The sequence below is a fragment of the Phalacrocorax carbo genome, chromosome 10 (assembly GCF_963921805.1).
Source record: "Phalacrocorax carbo chromosome 10, bPhaCar2.1, whole genome shotgun sequence".
NCBI lineage: Eukaryota > Metazoa > Chordata > Aves > Suliformes > Phalacrocoracidae > Phalacrocorax > Phalacrocorax carbo.
Window position 1 is genome coordinate 18,206,457 of NC_087522.1, and position 17,567 is coordinate 18,224,023.

At 54.6% G+C, this 17,567-nt stretch overlaps 2 protein-coding genes across 5 annotated transcripts; one reads left to right on the forward strand and one right to left on the reverse strand.

Moving 5' to 3' along the window:
* Window positions 1-20: 20 nt before the first annotated feature.
* On the reverse strand, window positions 21-6,126 carry NUBP2 (NUBP iron-sulfur cluster assembly factor 2, cytosolic). 2 transcript variants are annotated; one of them, XM_064462174.1, is made up of 7 exons: window positions 6,058-6,126; window positions 4,758-4,876; window positions 2,756-2,954; window positions 2,285-2,439; window positions 1,956-2,066; window positions 1,556-1,625; window positions 21-941 (listed from the first exon to the last, which is right to left on the reverse strand). In XM_064462174.1, the coding sequence occupies exons 1-7, from the start codon at window positions 6,074-6,076 to the stop codon at window positions 796-798; spliced, it is 819 nt and encodes a 272-aa protein (XP_064318244.1). In that variant the 5' UTR covers window positions 6,077-6,126; the 3' UTR covers window positions 21-795. The 2 variants fall into 2 exon arrangements, with proteins under 2 accessions (XP_064318244.1, XP_064318243.1); XM_064462173.1 differs by lacking the exon at window positions 6,058-6,126 and adding an exon at window positions 5,711-6,051.
* Window positions 6,127-6,300: 174 nt separating this feature from the next.
* SPSB3 (splA/ryanodine receptor domain and SOCS box containing 3) lies at window positions 6,301-17,061 on the forward strand. 3 transcript variants are annotated; one of them, XM_064462171.1, is made up of 8 exons: window positions 6,301-6,493; window positions 8,243-8,391; window positions 8,851-8,904; window positions 11,177-11,354; window positions 12,140-12,327; window positions 14,216-14,318; window positions 14,795-14,920; window positions 15,207-17,060. In XM_064462171.1, exons 2-8 carry the CDS (start codon window positions 8,263-8,265, stop codon window positions 15,554-15,556), a joined length of 1,128 nt encoding a protein of 375 aa, XP_064318241.1. In that variant the 5' UTR covers window positions 6,301-6,493; window positions 8,243-8,262; the 3' UTR covers window positions 15,557-17,060. The 3 variants fall into 3 exon arrangements, with proteins under 3 accessions (XP_064318241.1, XP_064318242.1, XP_064318240.1); XM_064462172.1 differs by lacking the exon at window positions 6,301-6,493 and adding an exon at window positions 6,515-6,535 and having other exon boundaries at window positions 15,207-17,061; XM_064462170.1 differs by lacking the exons at window positions 6,301-6,493; window positions 8,851-8,904 and having other exon boundaries at window positions 15,207-17,003.
* The last annotated feature ends 506 nt before the right edge of the window (window positions 17,062-17,567 follow it).

A 17,567-nucleotide genomic window follows, 5' to 3' on the forward strand; every position in this document is an offset into this window, starting at 1 on the left:
GGAAAAAACATAAGTCAGACTTGGATTTTAAAGAAAGTGTTTACTGCCTGGAACCTTTAAAAACATTCCTGAGTCACAATAATCCCCAGCAGACCAAAAAAGCCAGCACAGTGGGATGCAGCCCTCAGATGGCTGGCAGACCCCTTTAAAGACATTTTCTCACGCGAATCACATGCTGTGCCCTCATCAGCCCATCAGGAACCAGTGATCCAAGACTTCAGGGCAAGGTGGCCTTGCTTGGGTCCACATTGGAGCATCCAGCAGGAACTCACCAGCCACTGAACCAAGTACCATATAATCCATCACGCAAGGAAAGCGGTGGGAGAAGGCAGCAGCTCATGGAGCCACGATCCAGACGATCGGTGCCCTTTGGGTTCATTGAGGGAAGAACAGCTGATGATGTTTGCCACTGTAGCTGCATTGGAAGCACCGCAGCATATGAGAGGCTGCGGACACAAGCTGAGGTCCCCAGGCACCTGTACAATGGCTGGCTGCAGAGGATGGTGCTGCGTGTGTAGGGCTAGAAGCAATGGTACCAATCTGGGCAGAGCACCCCCACGGTGAGAAGGCAAGAAGCAGGCTGCTGCTGTGTGCAGGGTCTCTTCAGATCCAGGGGGATGAAGCAGTGCTTCCCTTTTTGGACCGCTGCGAGTGGCACCAATGCTGTGCTCCCCCTCCCCTGTCACTCTCCACTGAGACAGTTTTATCTGCATCCCACTTCCCTGCTGGCACGGGCTGCTGGTCGTGCTGCCAAGCCAGTGGCTCTGCCAGCAAGAGTCCAGGTCTCTACCCTTCTCAGGAGCTTCGCTGTGACGTACCATCCAAGATCTGCTGGGTGATTTGAGCCAAGGCAGGGAAGGCAGAGCTCTTGGGAAACTCTTGGATGAAGTCTCTGCCTTCCTCCAAGCTCTGGCTGAGTTGGGGGTCCAGGGGAACACAGCCTGTGGGATAGGGGGGATCGGGACAGTGACTGCTTGCTCCTTGTAAGGCAAAGGGCTGGAGTCAGGATATTGAAGAAATACCCTGCCAGAGTCATCTCTGGGGGAAGCTGTAAGAAAGAGGGCAACCACTACCCTCACTGAGCTCTCTACGAGCTACTTGTCACCAGCAACTGCCCCCTCTGGGTCCAAGAGCCTGCCACAGTGCTTTGTGAGAGACACGCTCCCACCCTGATCCCACCCTCGTCTGGAGGGCAGGGCTCTGCCAGCCAGCCCTTAGCTCCCATTTCTCAGGGAGGCTCCAGGGCATTTCAGGACGGCTCTGTGCAGCTCCAGGCTTGCTTACTTTGTCACCACAGTGTCAGCAGCCAGAGCAGGCTGCTGATCATCACCACCTCTTCCCCAGCAGGGACAGATATCCACTCTGACCAGTCTGGATAGCAGAGAAGCAAAGCAAGAATGACAGCGCGCCTCTGTCAGGACAGCAGGGACTCACAGGGCCCCAGAGCCCAGGCTGCCTGCCCCCGTGACACTGCATCCCTCTGCTCAAGCACTCCCACAGCACCACAGATATATCACTTCTGACCATGGACAGCTCTGCTCAAGAGGCCACTCACCAAGGAAGGGGACCCCAGCATACCTGGCCAGCTCCTCACCTCCTCCTTTGGAAAAGATGTTTGTGCACTCCTGAAGGAGGAAGAGCAGAAGCAGTGAGTCATAAACTCCAGAGCCCTGTGTGACAGGGCAGGCACTGCCCACATGTGGGGAGAGCCAGCTCCTCTCCACCTTTCAGCTCAGGGTACTGCCTTTGCCCCTGCCCTCCCACAGCTCTCTTTAGGAAACCAGAGCCAGTGGCTTCTTCCAAAGCTGACATATAGCAGCTGGCAGCTTCTTGTCTCCCCAGATCACAGCATTCCCCTCATGGCATTTGTCAATTTTCCACCCAAGACACTGCATCTTACAACACCCTGTCACAAATGAGAACCCGCAACAGCCTAGCCGTCCCAAGAAACTCACCGAACAGTGCGGGCAGACGAAGCCGCTCATATTCTCCACAATGCCGAGAACTCGTAAGCCTGTCTTCTTACAGAATGTCAGCTCTCGCCTTACATCTCCTACAGCCACGGCCTGTGGGGAGACCAGGCGAGGTTAGGGGTATCCGTTATTCCAGACGGTCCGTGAGTTTGGAGCAGGCATGCATCAAAAAAGAGGCAGATGTGTTGAACAAGCAGCCAGAGACAGGCCTGTGCAAACACTCACCTTGGAGTGCATATTCCCCCCCAAACCATGCTCAGAGGCAGAAGCCTGCCCAGGAACTCCAGTTCAGCCCCAGCCGGCTGCCCTACCTGGGGTGTTGTGACGAGGATTGCTCCAAGCGGCTTGTAGGGCCGCAAGGCCTCCACTGTGGAGATGTGCTCGTCAGACGTACCCGGCGGCGTGTCCACGATGAGAAAGTCCAGATCCCCCCATGCCACATCAGCAACAAATTGTTTGATCAAAGCTATGGAAATAAAAGCGGCAGGAAAAAAAAAAAAACCAGCAGATTTCAGCAGGTACCCTGGGAGCTGTGGGCCAAGCAGGGCAGGGGTTGGGAGGCACCCTGGGTGAGAGACAGCAGGGCTATCTGTCAGCACAACACAAACTGCACTCTCCCCATCCAAGTGACCTGAACCCACTGCTGCAGACCAGGACTGCTCCAAGGAATGACCTGCCCAGAAAAGCCTGGCCTCCCCCAGGAACAACCACCACCTCCAGGAGGGTTTGCAGAAGGTTCCTAGCACCAGAAGGCAGCCACAAACAGCAAAAACCAACTGTACCATTTTTCTTGGGTCCTCTCCACACCACAGCATCATCCGGCTTCTCGAGCAGGAAGCCAATGGACATGAGCGAGATGCTCTTGTCTTGGTCCACAAAGACGGGGACCCAGCCGCTGTCGCACTGGTGCACGTCACTGTCCTGCACCCTGAACATACGGGGTATGCTGGGGCCACACAGGTCCACATCCAGGATCCCCACCTGCAGGTGATGAGGCAGAGCCCTTCAGAGCTAAGCACAGCGGCAGCACCTGGCCGCGCTGCCTTCCCTGGGCAGGGGGAGGCAGCACCCAAATTTTGGCTGCTTACAGCGCTTTGCAGAACAGACTCCAAGCTCAGCCACCAGATTTGAAATACAGGTTCAAAGAACTGCATTAAAGTTTGACTGCCCTCCTGGTCACCATCCCTCTGAGGAACACCTCCTGGGCATTCCCCAGGAACTTTGGGGAGATCTTTATGCCAGTCACCTATCAGGATCCCACTGGCACTGGCTGCACAGAACCTTTTAAAAAAAATAAATCCTTGGGGAATTCAGCCTGTCGCATGCTCACAGTTCCCCTTTGTCCCCATCATAACACTGTCCCTCAGCTCACCCACTTCAGTTCACAAATGGAGTGATGTGTTATACTACAAACTAGCAATTTCTCAGTGCCTCAGTTTCAAAACCAACAACAAATCTTGGGTAATTTTAGTCTCTTGGATGAAAGGGAAATGAACTGCAGTTGCCCGTGCTGGATCTACCTGGACTTTAGTAAAGCTTTTCACACTGTCACCCACAGCATCTTCCTAGAAAAGCTGGTGGCTCATGGCTTGGACACTCTTCACTGGGTAAAAAACTGCCTGGAAGGCTAAGCCCAGACAGTTGTGGTGAATGGAGCTAAATCCAGCTGGTGGCCAGTCTCAAGTGGCGTTCCCAAGGGCTCAGTGTTGGGGCCAGTTCTGTTTACTATCTTTATCAATGACATGGATGAGGGGACCGAGTGTACCTTCAGTAAGGTTGCCGATGACATCAAGCTGGGCAGGAGTAGAAGGGTAAGTTGCAGGGTAGGAAGGCTCTGCAGAGGGATCTGGACAGGCTGGATCAATGGGCTGAGACTAATTGTATGGGGTTCAGCAAGGCTTGGGCCAGGTCCTGCACTTGGGTTACAACAACCCCATGCAATGCTACAGGCTTGGGAAAGAGTGGGGGTGCTGGCTGACAGCTGGCTGATCATGAGCCAGCAGCATGCCCAGATGGCCAACAGCATCCTGGCTTGGATCAGGAATAGTGTGGCTACCAGGAGCAGGGAGGTGATTGTGCCCCTGTACTCGGCACTGGCAAGGCCGCACCTCGAGTACTGTGTGCAGTTTTGGGCCCCTCAGGACAAAAAGGACATTGAGGTGCTGGAGCGTGACCAGAGAAGGGCCTGAAGCTGGGGAAGGGTCTGGAGAACAAGTCTGATGAGGAGCAGCTGTGGGAGCTGGGGGTGTTTAGCCTGGAGAAAGGGAGGCTGAGGGGAGACCTTATTGCTCTCTGCAACCACCTGAAAGGAGGTTGTAGTGAGGTGGGGGTCCGTCTCTTCTCCCAGGTCACTAGTGATAGGACGAGAGAAAATGGCCTCAAGTTGTGTCAGGGGATGTTTAGATGGGAGATTAGGAACAATGTCTTTCCTGAAAGAGTGGTCAGGCACTGGAACAGGCTGCCCAGAGAGGTGATGGAGTCACCATCCCTGGAGGTGTTCAAAAAACATGTAGACATGGCACTTGGGGACATGGTTTAGGAGGCATGGGGGTGTTGGGTTGACAGTTGGACTTGATGATCTTAGAGGTCTTTTCCAACTTTAATGATTCTATGATCAAGTGAACACAAAAAAGAATCACTTCAGCTGCTCTCAAACAGCATTTCCACACAGAGACTCCATACACTTCCAGCACAGAACACATGCGAAAGGACGAGCAAAACTCAGCCCAGCTGGAGGTTGGGAAGGAAAAGACAGAGCTCAGCATCCCACAGACCCTCACTCACCTTCTTCCCAGAGTGCCGCAGTGACAGAGCCAGCTCTGTGGAGATGGTGCTCTTCCCCACACCACCCTTCCCAGAGAGCACCAGCAGGATGTGCCGCACCCCAGCCAGGTTGCTTCTCTCTGGGAGGAATGATAACAAGGTATCAGAGTCTCTAACAAGAAAGGCAATGAGGCATCATAGTCTGTCCTGATGCAAGACAACAACACATGACCGGTCAGCACAGGGACACAGATCCCTGCTGAGGGTGATGGTGGTTGTCACTGGTCCAACAAGTCTGTTTTAAGTGTGAGGGGGAGGGAGAAAAGAGAAAAGAGCCCTTTTGCCATCAGAAAAGGGACATCATGAGCGACAGCAGTAAACATTCTGCATGGAGTAGGCTTTGTCCTGATGACCTAAGTGGCAATCAGGCAAAGCAATAAACACCCGCAGGGCTGTGTCAGGCTGCGCCTACATCATCGGCTTGGAGGCCATTGGTGAGGTCAGGCCCTTGGCGTTTCCCTCCTCCATAGCACAGGGCTTGCCACTACGTGGTCCTGTGCTCCTCTCCAGCCTTTGCGCCATTCCTTGCTGTGTTACCAGCATCGCTCCAGCCTCTGCTTTGGGCTCAGCTGCCACAGCCCGTCAATGCAGGGCCAAGAGTGGGGAAGGGTCGGTGTCAGATCGGACTGGGCGCTCTGGCTGCAGCCGAGCCAAAGCCACCTACCCTGGCCCGCGTTCCCGGGTGCCCCGTCACGGCCGGACAGTGACTCACCGCAGCAGGCCCGGCCCGCCCCGTGCTGCTCCGGCACCATACCGGCACCGGGACCAGCACTGGCACCACACCGGCACCGGCGGCATGGAGCCCGTGCACACCATGGCGGACCTCATCCGCACCTCCACCGACGGTAACGGCGCTTGGCCCCGGTAACAGGGAGCGGGGAAAGAAGGGGGTGTCGGGGAGAGGAGAGACGGACCCCGGTTGCTCGGCGCTCCCTGGTGATCGGCCCGGTGGCACCGGCAGTCCCGCGCCATGCCCGGTCGCTCGGCGCTCCCCGCAGCGGGAGCCAGGCCCGGGCCTCCGGCCAGGCTTAGAGCAACCCCAAGTAACACGGCCCTAACTGCCTCGGGGCCCCGGTCACCCCAGAGCTCCCCCCACCAGGAACCGAGCCCCAGCACCACGGCGGCCGGCCAGATGACCCGGGGCTCTCCGCGCCAGGTTCAATCAACCCTGGGGGTGGGACGGGATGTCCCCCGGGAGCCGAGATAGAGCCCCCGTCAGGCACAGTCACCCCAGGAGGATGATGATGCCGCCACCGCTCACCCCCCACCGCCTCCTCCATGTTGCCGTCCGGCGCCACCCGCTTCCGCCTTCCGTCGGGTTAAAGCCCCGCCCCCACAAACTGGCAGGCACCACTCCCAATCACGAGCCCCGCGCTCGCCGGGAACCTGTTCCCCCAGGCGCGGCAGCCAATCCAAACCTCCGGCTCCCCCTACCGCCAGCCAATGAGTTTGGTGTTTTCCCTCCGCGACGCTCCCTGGCCCTCCTCAGTGACAGCCCAATGGCGCGGCTCCCCGAGGATTGACGCACCACACAGCCAGTAGTGCCACGCTTCCCTCAGGAACCACCCCTACCCTTCTCTCTCAGCTGTGACCGACGGGACGCTTAGCCAACAGCGAGGGGAAGCGGTGCAGAAGTAGCCAGTGGGCGCTTGAGGGGCGGTATCAAGAGAGGATTGTTTATGTCCCGGGGGATGAAAGTAGGTCAGAGCGCGGTGGTAGAGCCGGGCTGGGCCGGGAAGGTGGGCCGGAACCGATCGGGACCGGGAACGGGGCCGGGGAGTGAGTGGGAGCTGAGGGCCAAGGCTTGGCCTGGTGTGGGTCGGGCCGGGCCGTGCGGCCCAAGCGCGGCGGCCCGGCCTGGCCTGGCCCGGGCCGGGCCGGTTCGGCGCGCCTCAGCTACGCGGGACAGCCGGGGCTCCGGTACCGGAGCCGCCCGGCCCCGGCCGGGAGCGTTGCCGGGGCGGTGGGAAGGCCTGCGGGAAGGCCTGTGGCAGCGCCCCGGGCTCCCCGCGCAGGTCAGCGCTTGGGCCGCAGCGCGGGGGTCCGCGAAAAGGCCTCAGCAGCCCTCAGTCCCCTCTGGGGGAGGGACGGGCTCTGTCCCCGGAGCCGGTATTGGGGCAGCCGCCGCGCCGTCCCGACTGCCCCGTAAGCCCCGACCGCGGCCAGGTGCTGGGGGAGAAGAACTGTTGCATTTGGCAGCTGTGGGTGCTCTTCAGAGCCGGAGAAGGGAGGCTCTGGCGTGGTTTTAAGTGCTTTCACAGTGTGGCTGTGCGTGGCAGAAGCCAGAGTCTCCCGGTCTCGGTGGGTGAGGTGCCCAGAGATCTGCAGAATATCCGTGGGCACCTGCACAACTAGCTGTGGCTCGGCCTGCCCTGCTTTTCCAGGGGACTGAGGTGCAGGAAGACAGGGCTGACCTGCCGCATGCTTGCAGGATTTGCCTGTGCTCAGGGCTGACCTGCAGCACATCGGGGAAGTGCTGGAGCGGGTGTGGGTGTCTGTGGCACGGAGGCAGCCACAGGGGCTGAACAGTGGGACGGAGTTCAAGGGGTGAGAGAGGGGTTACAATCCTGCGGGTGCCTCTTGGAGGGGAGTTGTTTTCTCAGGAGAGATGAGGTTGGGTGTTGAGGTTCCCCTGTCACATCCAGTGCAACGCTTCTGTGGGGTGGCTGGGAGCTGGTGTGGTCTGTCAGGCGGTACGCAGGAAAGGAGCCCATGGAAATCTGTCTCTGAATAACATCCCTGCTTGAGTCAGGAGACAGGCAGCTGCTTCGCTTCTGTCTGTTGCCCTTGAGGCAAGTCGGGACAGGTCTGTGAAAAGGCCAGTTTCCCTTCAGTGAGCAAGAAAGTGGTCTCTGCCCCACCCTAAAAGCTGAGAGCAAAGTCTTTCAGTGGGCAGTTGCTCAGAGGTGAACAGTCTTCCCCACAGATAGACACACAGCTCAGCTGTGCAGGGGTGCAGCAGTGGCCCTGGTGGCCAGGGCTGTGGTCATGGTGGTGCAGGTGGCTGAGCAGCATGGCCAGAGCCCAGGCAGCTGCTGGAGGGTGACGAGCCGCTGGGGAGGCTATGCCTCTGTGGCTGACTATGCTGACGCTCCCCAGGCCAGCGGTGAGAGGCAGATGCTGGATCCATGTGCTGCAGATGGGGCAGCTGCTGCTGCTGGGTCTTGAGAGCATTTCTGGGGGCCAGTTCAGCACCTGGGCTTGGGGAGAAGTTGACCCTGCATGAAGAAGGAGGTTGAAGTTTGTAGAGGCTCATGATGCGGGATGAACTTATTTTGCACCAGATTATCCGTTGATGGGGCCTGTGCAGGCATGGTTTGTGCTGATCTGTTCCTGCGGGGCTATGGTGACCTGGGGGAGGTGGCTTCAGAGGGCAGAGCCCCATCAGTGGTGTGTGGAAGCAGGGCATGGCTGCTGCATGTAACCTCCTCTCCCTTGCCCCCCAGCTTACCTCTCTCAGAACAGCATGGCACGGCGCACGCGGAGCAGCAGGGCCTGGCACTTCGTCCTGAGCGGGGTGCGGCGTGAGGTGGACACCCGGGCGGTTGCCTTGGCCACCAGCACGCGTGGCTGGGGCTACGACTCCGATGGACAGGTAGGCTGGTGCTCGGGTGGCTCTGAAGTGATATGGGGGAAAGCTTTCCTCTCTGCCAGCAGCAGGCACTTACTCGAGGTCCATGTAACTGAGCAGTGACGACTTCAGCAGGCAGAACTGGCCAAAATCAGAAAAGACTTAATAAAATATACAGGCCGCCTAACAAGCCTCCTCCAAGCTCTAATGTGAGGTGTGGAGCTTCCAGCACATCTTCTCAAGACAGGGAAGGCTAAGCTGCCCGTAGTCTGCTCCCCAGCTGTGTCGTTAGCTGAGCTAGGGAGCTCATCCATACTAAACTAAATGCTTTTTTAAGCATGTAATGTGTGTGGTATATAAAGTACATACAATATTTTTTATATATTCTTTTCTTTAAGTAGCAGTCTAAATACCTGTTTAAACTGGATCAGTTCTCCAAACTGGCTTGCTGTGCGGCTTTGCTAACTTCTGGTCTTTGTGCAGCTGGTGGTGGTGGTGGGAACCGGGCTGCTTCGATCTATGAAGTTACAGTCTCAGGTAGCTTCGAACTGAAATTCTGTCATGTTTCCCACTCTGTAACGTGCACATCACTCTTGAACCTGGCCCAGGCACTGTCGTAAATACAGATTTGTGGATACTGCTGACTAGACCAATTTGTCACGAGTGTGATTTGTTACAGGGCTTTGGTTAGCAATTTAAGATTTATTAATATTTTTTGAGATAGATCACAGTATTAGGCTGTATATTTCTTAACACCGTCAGCCAATTTAAAACAGAAATTTATGGAATTTCTTACAATTAACATAGTTAAAGATTTGAGAATAGCAAGGTTCACTCTCTTACTTACATAGAAGTGCACAAAAGAAAATTCAGTTACGCTTGAGTTAGAATGATTCACAGAGGGATCATGGTTGCAAGGAATAAGGAGAACCCTCCTGTTGAGTTATGAGGTTCAGAATAGACCCCCTTGCTTTCTAAACTAATTTCAGAGAGAAGTCTAGGCACGGCTAGGTCCAGTCTTAGTCTCAGACTTGGTCAACAGTTTGTCTGAATAGGGATAATATATAGTCAAATCGCATACACACACCCCGAGGTTAACCTGTGATTAAAATTTCCCTTTTCATGAGTTCCATGAATTACTCACTTTTACTGGCATTCATCAGTGCACGCCCATGAACCGTGTGAAGTCAGGCCTTTGAGTCCTAGCAAAATTGTCAACGGACAATCCTTCAATCTTTGCAAAATCTACCCTGAGAGGTGTCCCAGCCCAAGGGGAGATGCTGAGGTCCTGGAGATCTCAAAAGGTGTCCCTTTTGGATCACTATTTATAGGATCTCGAGATGATTTGCTTTGGTCAATGTTTTACATTCTGGTCACAATTCATGTTCAAGTTATGATCAAGATAACAGCACAATAGGGCCTATCCTTATCAGAGTGGCCTGAGGGGCTGCACTGCCATGGACGCACAGGTGTGCTGGAAGATGGGAACACAGCAGGAAAAGCAGTCAGTAAAACAGTGTGAGGAGTGACTTTCACTGAAGGAAAACCTTCATGCTTTTCCCAAGTTCTGGAGTGTGTCAGTTCAGTACCCCGTGCAGTGGTGGGGACGCAAGGAACTGCTCCTGGAGCTTCATGGCTGGGCTAAAGCCTTACAAGGCTACTGCCAGAGCACGGTGTCCAAACCCAGTCACTGTTCTAGAAAATGAGCCTCTTGTCTGCAGTAAGTGTAGTTTTGTGTTTCTGCAGTAGCAGGAATGGCTGGATTTCTAGATAGCAGTAGTTAGGAAGGGCCAGTGAAAGACAGAAATCAAGCTTTTTAATATGCAGGCTGGAGAAGGAGGGGTGGGCAGTATATAAGTAAAACCAAAGCATTTTACACAGTTAAAGAACATGAGTTGAAAGGCTTTTTGTCTTTAAATACTGCTTGAAAAGTCTGCTGTGGGGGTGAATAGCGAGCAGGTACACCTGACCAGCATGTAAACCCAGAGTAACTCGCTGCAGTCTGTGGTAAGAGACTCCCTTAGGAGACACCAAGCCTCCCATAACACAGGGCGTGAGACAGGGCTTTGACTCTTAACAGTACCCAGTGCAGGGACACTTTGGTCTCTTGGTGCTGGGGAATAGTAAAACAAGTTTTTGTGTTCATGTGTGAAAGTAAACAAAAGCCTTTTAATCCTTCCATAGGTTCCCTGTGGGCCTGTCTGCAGAGCTGGCATGAAAAGCTGCAGCCACAGTGCTGAACTGGTTCCCCTTTGTTCTGCTCTCTCCCCTGCCTGTCCCTTTTCCTCCTTGTCTCATTTGCCTCCCTCTCTCCCCTGCCAGCTTCCAGGCTCTCCAGAGCAGTGGTTTTCAGCAGTGTGCTCTGGTTTCTTGTTGCCTTTGTGTTGGCCGGGGTCTCCAACTTGCCGGAACCTGCCCGTTGAAAACTGTAGCTTTAACACAGAGTTTGCTTAAAAATACATGTGTTAAAGACTTGGGCTGTCGTGCTGCTTGCCTGCTGTGACAGGTCCTTGCCCCTGGAAGGCACAAAGAACATACCCACATTGTACAGTGCCCTGTGCCGAGAGGTCTCTGTAGCACAGGCAGATGCTAGCCAGGTTCCAAAGCAGAGTAATTCAAATAGCACAGCCGCTCGCCTCCCTGCGTGGCCGGGCCACGATGCAGCCGTGCTGCCACCAGCTCTGCCACAAGCCCAGAGACCTCCCCGCATGGCTCTGTGGCATGCCAGACCTCACAGACCTCTGCCAGCCCCCAGCTCCCTGGGCCTGGGGGCATTCAGTAGTGACCATTCCTCCACTCTCCCTGGCAGCACAGCGATTCAGATTCGGAGCCAGAGTCTTCCTCCCTCTCACCTTCCATCCCGAGTGCCATACCTGTGACCGGAGAGTCCTACTGCAACTGCGAGAACCAGAGCGAAGCGCCCTACTGCTCCAGCCTGCATGCCCTCCACCGTGTGAAGGACTGCCAGTGTGGCGAGGAGGACGAGTGTAAGGAAGGGGCTCCCCAGCAAAGGGCCGCCATAGTCCTTTGGGGTTTGAGGTGGGTGCAGTCCTGGCCTGGTGGCACAGACTGCGCCCCTGCTTGGATCCTTTGCTTTCCACGGGGTCCCTTATCTCTGCCCCAGCCTGCGGTGTTCCTTTGTTTACATCTCAAGGCCACGTAGACTGTAGGAAGATTATGAGCATGTGCCTCCTGTGATGTTTCAAGGGCGAAGTGCTGAACTTGTTAACACATCAGAGTTTACCTCTGGGGAACTGCTTTCAAATCCAGCTGAGACCACAGGTGAAACCAGCCCTTGTGGTTACAGCCCTCTTGCTGCTGATCCCTGGTATGGGCTGGCAGGGTGCCTGGCTGCGTGGCAGGGCGCACTCAGAGCGGAGGCGAGTGGTAAGCAGAGGGTGGGCTTGGGCTGGCTGAGAAAGCCTGTGGTGTAGCAGAGCTGCCCCTTGAGCCTATGAGAAGTGTAGGAAGAAAGGAGGCCCCTCCTAGGTCTGCAGAGCCTCATGTAGCCAAAATGGGAACTGGTTAATGCTGACAGCTTTGGCTTTAGAGTGCTGAACCATCCCCGGTGGGACACTGCAGAATAGTTGAGGCCTCAAACAACTCCCCAGTGTGCACAGCTTAGGATTTACCCTCTTAAACAGTATTAAAAAAACAAACCAAAACAAAACCTGTGACAGGCTTCAAAACAAATGTCCGTCTGCGCTTTGGCTTGGGGATGGCTCCCTGAGGGCCCCTGCCCATCCTTGTCCCCTCTGTGTTTTCCAAACAGATTTTGACTGGGTGTGGGATGACCTGAATAAGTCGACGGCCACCCTGCTGACCTGTGACAACCGCAAGGTGAACTTCCACATGGAGTACAGCTGTGGCACTGCTGCCATCCGGGGGAACAAAGAGCTGGCAGACGGGCAGCACTTCTGGGAGATCAAGATGACCTCCCCAGTCTATGGCACAGACATGGTAGGTGGGGCAGAGTCACTTATGGGCACGCAGAAATGTCCAGGGTTCTATGAACAGGGCCTGGGAGAACTCAGTACTGCCCACCACAGGAGAAGATCAAGTTTGAGACTGAGGAACCTGAATGCGCACAAGTCCATGGGACATGATGAGATGCATCTGACAGTCCTGAGGGAATTGGCAGATGGAAGTTGCTAAGCCTCTATCCATCACATCTGAAAAGCTGCGGCTGTCTGGTGAAGTTCCTAGGGACTGGAAAAGGGGAAACATAACTCCCATTTTTAAAAAGGGAAAAATGAAGATCCAGGGAACTACAGGCCAGTCAGTCTCGCCTCTGTGCCTGGCAAGATCATAGAGCAGATCTTCCTGGAAACTCTGCTAAGGCACATGGAAAACAGAGAGGTGGTTGGTGGCAGCCAGAATGGCTTCACTAAGGGAAAATTGTGCCTGACAGATTTGATGGCCACCTACGATGGGTTACAGCGTTGGTAACATACTATGTTGGAAGAGCAACTGACGTCATGTACCTGGACTTGTGTGGGACAGTATCAAATGCTTTGCACAACATCCTTGTCTCTAAAATGGAGAGTTGTGGATTTGATGAGTGGACCACTCAGTGGATAAGGAATTAGCTGGATGGTCACATGTTGCAGTCAATGGCTGGGTGGAGACCAGTGACAAGCAGGTCCCTCAGGGGTCTGCACTGGGACCACTGTTACTTAACGTCTTTGTCAGGGACAGTGGGATTGAGGGCACCTGCAGCACGTTTGCAGATGACACCAAGCTGAGCAGTGGGGTTGACACTCCCAAGGGACGGGATGCCACCCAAAGGGACACAGACAGGCTGGAGAGGGGGGCCTATGAGAACCTCAGGAGGCTCAACAAGGCCAAGTGCAAGGTCCTGCACCTGGGTCGGGGCAGCCCCCCGCATCAATACAGGCTGGGGGATGAAGGCATTGAGAGCAGCCCTGCTGAGAAGGACTCGTGGGTACTGGGGGACAAGAACCTGGACGTGACCCAGCAGTGTATGCTAACAGCCCAGAAAGCCAGCCGTATCCTGGGCTGCATCACCAGCAGCATGGCCAGCAGGGTGAGGGGAGGGGATTCTGCCCCCTCTACTCTGCTCTGGTGAGACCCCCCTCTGCAGCACTGTGTCCAGCTCTGGGGTCCTCAGCACAGGACAGACATGGACCTGTTGGAGCAGGTCCAGGGGAGGCCACAAAAATAGTCAGAGGGTGGAACACCTCTGCTGTGAGGGCATGGTGAGAGAGTTGGGGTTGTTCAGCCTGGAGAAGAGAAGGCTCCAGGGAGACATTATTGCAGCCTTTCAGTACCTAAAGGGGGCCTACTCGAAAGATGGGGAGGGACACTTTACCAGCGAGTGTAGTGATAGGACGAAGGGTAAAGGTTTTAAACTGACAGAGGCTAGATCTAGGTTGGACATAAGGAAGAAATTCTTTACAATGAGGGTGGTGAGGCACTGGACCAGGTTGCCCAGGGAAGCTGTGGATGCCCCACCTCTGGAAGTGTTCAAGGCCAGGTTGGACAGGGCTTGAAGCAACCTGATCTAGTGGAAGGTGTCCCTGCCCATGACAGGGTGTTTGGCTAGATGATCTGTAAGGTCCCTTCCAACCTAAACCATTCTGTGGTTCTATGAAGAGGACAGCAAGCTTCCCCAGCAGTTCAGCTGGGCCCCCCACTTAGGAGAGGAAATTGGAACTGGGAGCCTTCAACTCCAGCCTGAAACCTCTGACCTGGCTTCAGCAAAACCTGTGGGTGTTTTGGACTGTGCCAACAGAAGGAGGGGAGAGCCAGAGGTGGAGTCTTGATTGTGTTTTGTTGCTTGAAAAGATGCTAAGCTTGTGTTCTTCTTCCTGGCCTTGCATCCCAGATGGTGGGAATTGGGACATCTGATGTGAATCTGGACAAGTACCGCCACACCTTCTGCAGCCTGTTGGGCAAGGACGAGGACAGCTGGGGACTCTCCTACACAGGTAGCGCAGGGCAGTGGCAGAGGGCAGGATGGCTGGAAGGGCATCAGCAGGCATCAGTGTTGTCCTAAGGGGTTGAGCATTAAACGATCTGAAGGGGATTGAGGCCAAAAATGCCACTGGGGCTGCGAGTCCCTTCACTAGTGGCAACTGGAGTGGATGCTTGCAGCTCTTGGAGCATCTCACCTTGCCTGCGTTTTGCAGATGCCTTAGAACTGGTGCATGAAGCTCAGCATGCCCGGACTGCTGTTTGTACATCACTGACTGGAGGTTTTGATGCTGCTGCCTGCACTCTGGTATTGCAAAACCTCAACTTTCCCCTTTTCAGTGCCCACTTTGGGGTGGAAGCGCAGGGGTCAGGCAACAGAGGGATTTTCTAGGTACTGAGTGAGGCTGTACCACTGGGAACTCATAGTGTAGGAGCTGGTATGAGTTTGTGGAGCGCAGGCTTTCCACCAAATGCCGTTTTTCCTTTTAAGGACTATTGCATCACAAGGGAGACAAAACAAACTTCTCCTCGAGGTTCGGCCAAGGCTCCATCATTGGAGTGCATTTGGACACGTGGCATGGAACGCTAACATTCTTCAAAAACCGCAAGTGCATTGGTAAGAGCAAGGGAAGCCGTCTGCAGGCAGCAGGGTTGGGAGGGGGAGCAACGCAGCTTTGCCTGAACTCGGAGTCTGGCTGCAGCAGGGCTGCCAGAGAAAATGCTGGCTAAGTAGAAGACTTGGGGGAAGGTTATGTTGGTTGTTTAAGAGATGGGGATTTCAAAAGGCTGTTTTCCAAGCATTTTCCACCAGCTCTGTAGTTAATAGGTTCAGGGTAGCTGGAAGGAGGGAGATCACCTCGTCATAACTAACATGTAACCTCCCTGATGCTGTCCCCCGGCAGGGGTTGCAGCTACGAAGCTGCAGAACAAGAAGTTTTACCCCATGGTGTGCTCGACGGCGGCCAAGAGCAGCATGAAGGTGATCCGCTCCTGTGCCAGTTGCACATCCCTCCAGTATCTCTGCTGTTACCGCCTGCGCCAGCTCCTGCCTGACTACGTGGACACGCTGGAGGTGCTACCATTGCCACCAGGACTCAAGCAGGTGCTACACAACAAACTGGGGTGGGTCTTGAGCATGAACTATAGCACATTGAAGCCTTCCTCCTCTTCCTCTTCATCAGGAAGTGACTCAGACAGCTCCTGTGGCTCAGATGCAGAGGCCTGCCAAAGGAAGAGGTGCAGGAGGACATAATATCTCTGTAGGCGAACTGCTGTGAGGGAGTTGAGTGGGATTTTGTTCCACTGTCTGCGAGGGCCAGCCAGGCCTGATGCACCTCCTTCTTCATGGGGACTTTCATTTCTACTTGTTTGAAAAGATTTCTCTTACACTATTGGAAATCTTTAGCCTAAACATCCATCACATGCATTGAAAAGACCTGTAGGCTGACAGAGGTCACAGCTCTGTGAAACAGGTAAACTCCAGCCAAATATCTGAGCTTCATCTCCTGACTTGCTGTCAAAGCCAATGCCTCTTCCAGAAGGATCCCTCTTTTCTGCAGACTGTCCGCAGTGATAAGATTTAGGGCAGCCTTCCAGTTTCAAAGCATAGGAGACTCCAGTCACATATGAGACTTGACTCCTCAAAAGACACAAAGACCAGTCCCCTCCTCCGGACTGGTGTGTTTTGGTTTGGTATCTGCAATGAACACGGTGGGGCACGATGGAGCGGCAGCACAGAGGGCAATGGGCTCGTAGAGCTATGTCTGCATTGCTGTTGTGAGAGCAGTTACTTACATGAGTTGAGCTGTTGGTGATCTTTCTTGAGCCCCTGAGGACTTTGATTACTGTGCATGTTGGCTCCTGCTGCTTCTCCTGTATCAAAGATCATATTAAACTCTAATAATAAAGTAGAAACTCTTTCATTCCTCTTATGGCCCTTGAAGGCAGGAATCTGAAGGTGCTTGTCAAAAATGGCCATGCTAGCACAGCTGCCAGCCTGGAGGGGATGTTTTAAATGCAATGCTTGTTTGTCAGATCTAGAGGAGGTAAAGGCAGCAGAGGTGACCTTGCCTCTGCCATGTGGAGGGTTCTTGTGCTTCCCGCTGAAACCCGAGGCTGGCTGGGATGGGTGCTCAGCGGAGCCAGCCAGACACCGCAGCACTGGGCGCTCGTGGCAGCCCAGCAGCAGAACCACACAGGGTCTGCCACCCCTGCAGGGCTGGATGCTGGTGCCATTCCCGTCCCTGTGGTTTCCTGACTGCCCTCTGCGGGGCCTGTGGTCAGCCCGTGGCTCCTGCTTGTGGGGTTTTTCCCGGCCTTTGACCTCTCCTCTGGTGAGTGGCACATTTGCCGATGATTTGGGTCTGAGCTGGTGCCATCAGCCATGTGCAAAAGTTATTGGAAAGTGGAAATAAATAGGATGGGAAATGGTTTTTACCCATCCTCTCCATGGGTTTCCTCCCAGCACGGTCACTGGGAGCAAAGCTCCAGCTGCTGCCTTTTTCCCTACTCCTAAGACAGACCTGCAAAGGCTCTGGTAAAGCTTTTTGCACCATGTGCAGTTATTCCCTGCTGAGTGCCATGACCCCATGCCTTTCCTTCCCACATCGTGACTCTAAGCAAAGAAGGCTCTTGCTTCTCTAGTGACAGGCTTTGAATGAGAAGAACCTTAATACCATAGGACAGGCTGTCAATCCATCTGTATTGGTGCTGCAGCCAGAAAAACAAGCCTTGCTGGATTGCTCCTCCCCAGAAACTAATTCAAGTATTAGCAGATAAAGGCAGAAGAGTCCCTGGCAAGGAGGAACTTTGTTCAGGGGGTACCTTCCCACTTCTGCAGCACCAGTTGGTGTTGCTTTGAGCCAGTGAGTTGGCTGGTTCATGGGAGGCGGTTCAGTGGTTTCTGTGCTAATTGGAGTCTTCCACAATGACAATACCAAATCCTCAGGCACTGGGGGGTCCCTGACCCCTGCTGGCCTGGCTGCAGCTATTTCTGAGTGAAAAAGAGCCAGTGGAGAGCAGGATGTTAAAATTCAGGACACGCTACAGAAAATACATGGCTCGTTCAACAACTCACCTGAAAGGCAGTGCAGGACAGACTCCAAGCAGCTGTCTCAGCAGAGGAGCTGATCCTGTGATGCTCGGGGACAGCTCACTAACCCTTTCACATCCAGCCCCCGTTCCAACCATTCCTTAGCTCCCTCAGGAGACAGGCTGCTTGCTCTCCAGCCAGGGGGATAGAAAGCTGGGGCAGCTAAAAGAGG

Bases quoted from the DNA above. Each gene is read 5' to 3' on its own strand.
- NUBP2 (XM_064462173.1), bottom strand. From the start codon at position 5,768: ATGGCGCGGGACTGCCGGTGCCACCGGGCCGATCACCAGGGAGCGCCG. The intron at 2,440-2,755 runs GTACAGTTGGTT...TTATTTCCATAG, and splicing joins GAGAGGACCCAAGAAAAATG to CTTTGATCAAACAATTTGTT. The intron at 1,626-1,955 runs GTGAGTTTCTTG...TTCCTCCTTCAG, and splicing joins TCGTCTGCCCGCACTGTTCG to GAGTGCACAAACATCTTTTC.
- SPSB3 (XM_064462171.1), top strand. From the start codon at position 8,263: ATGGCACGGCGCACGCGGAGCAGCAGGGCCTGGCACTTCGTCCTGAGC. The intron at 8,905-11,176 runs GTAGCTTCGAAC...TCTCCCTGGCAG, and splicing joins CTATGAAGTTACAGTCTCAG to CACAGCGATTCAGATTCGGA. The intron at 14,921-15,206 runs GTAAGAGCAAGG...GTCCCCCGGCAG, and splicing joins CAAAAACCGCAAGTGCATTG to GGGTTGCAGCTACGAAGCTG.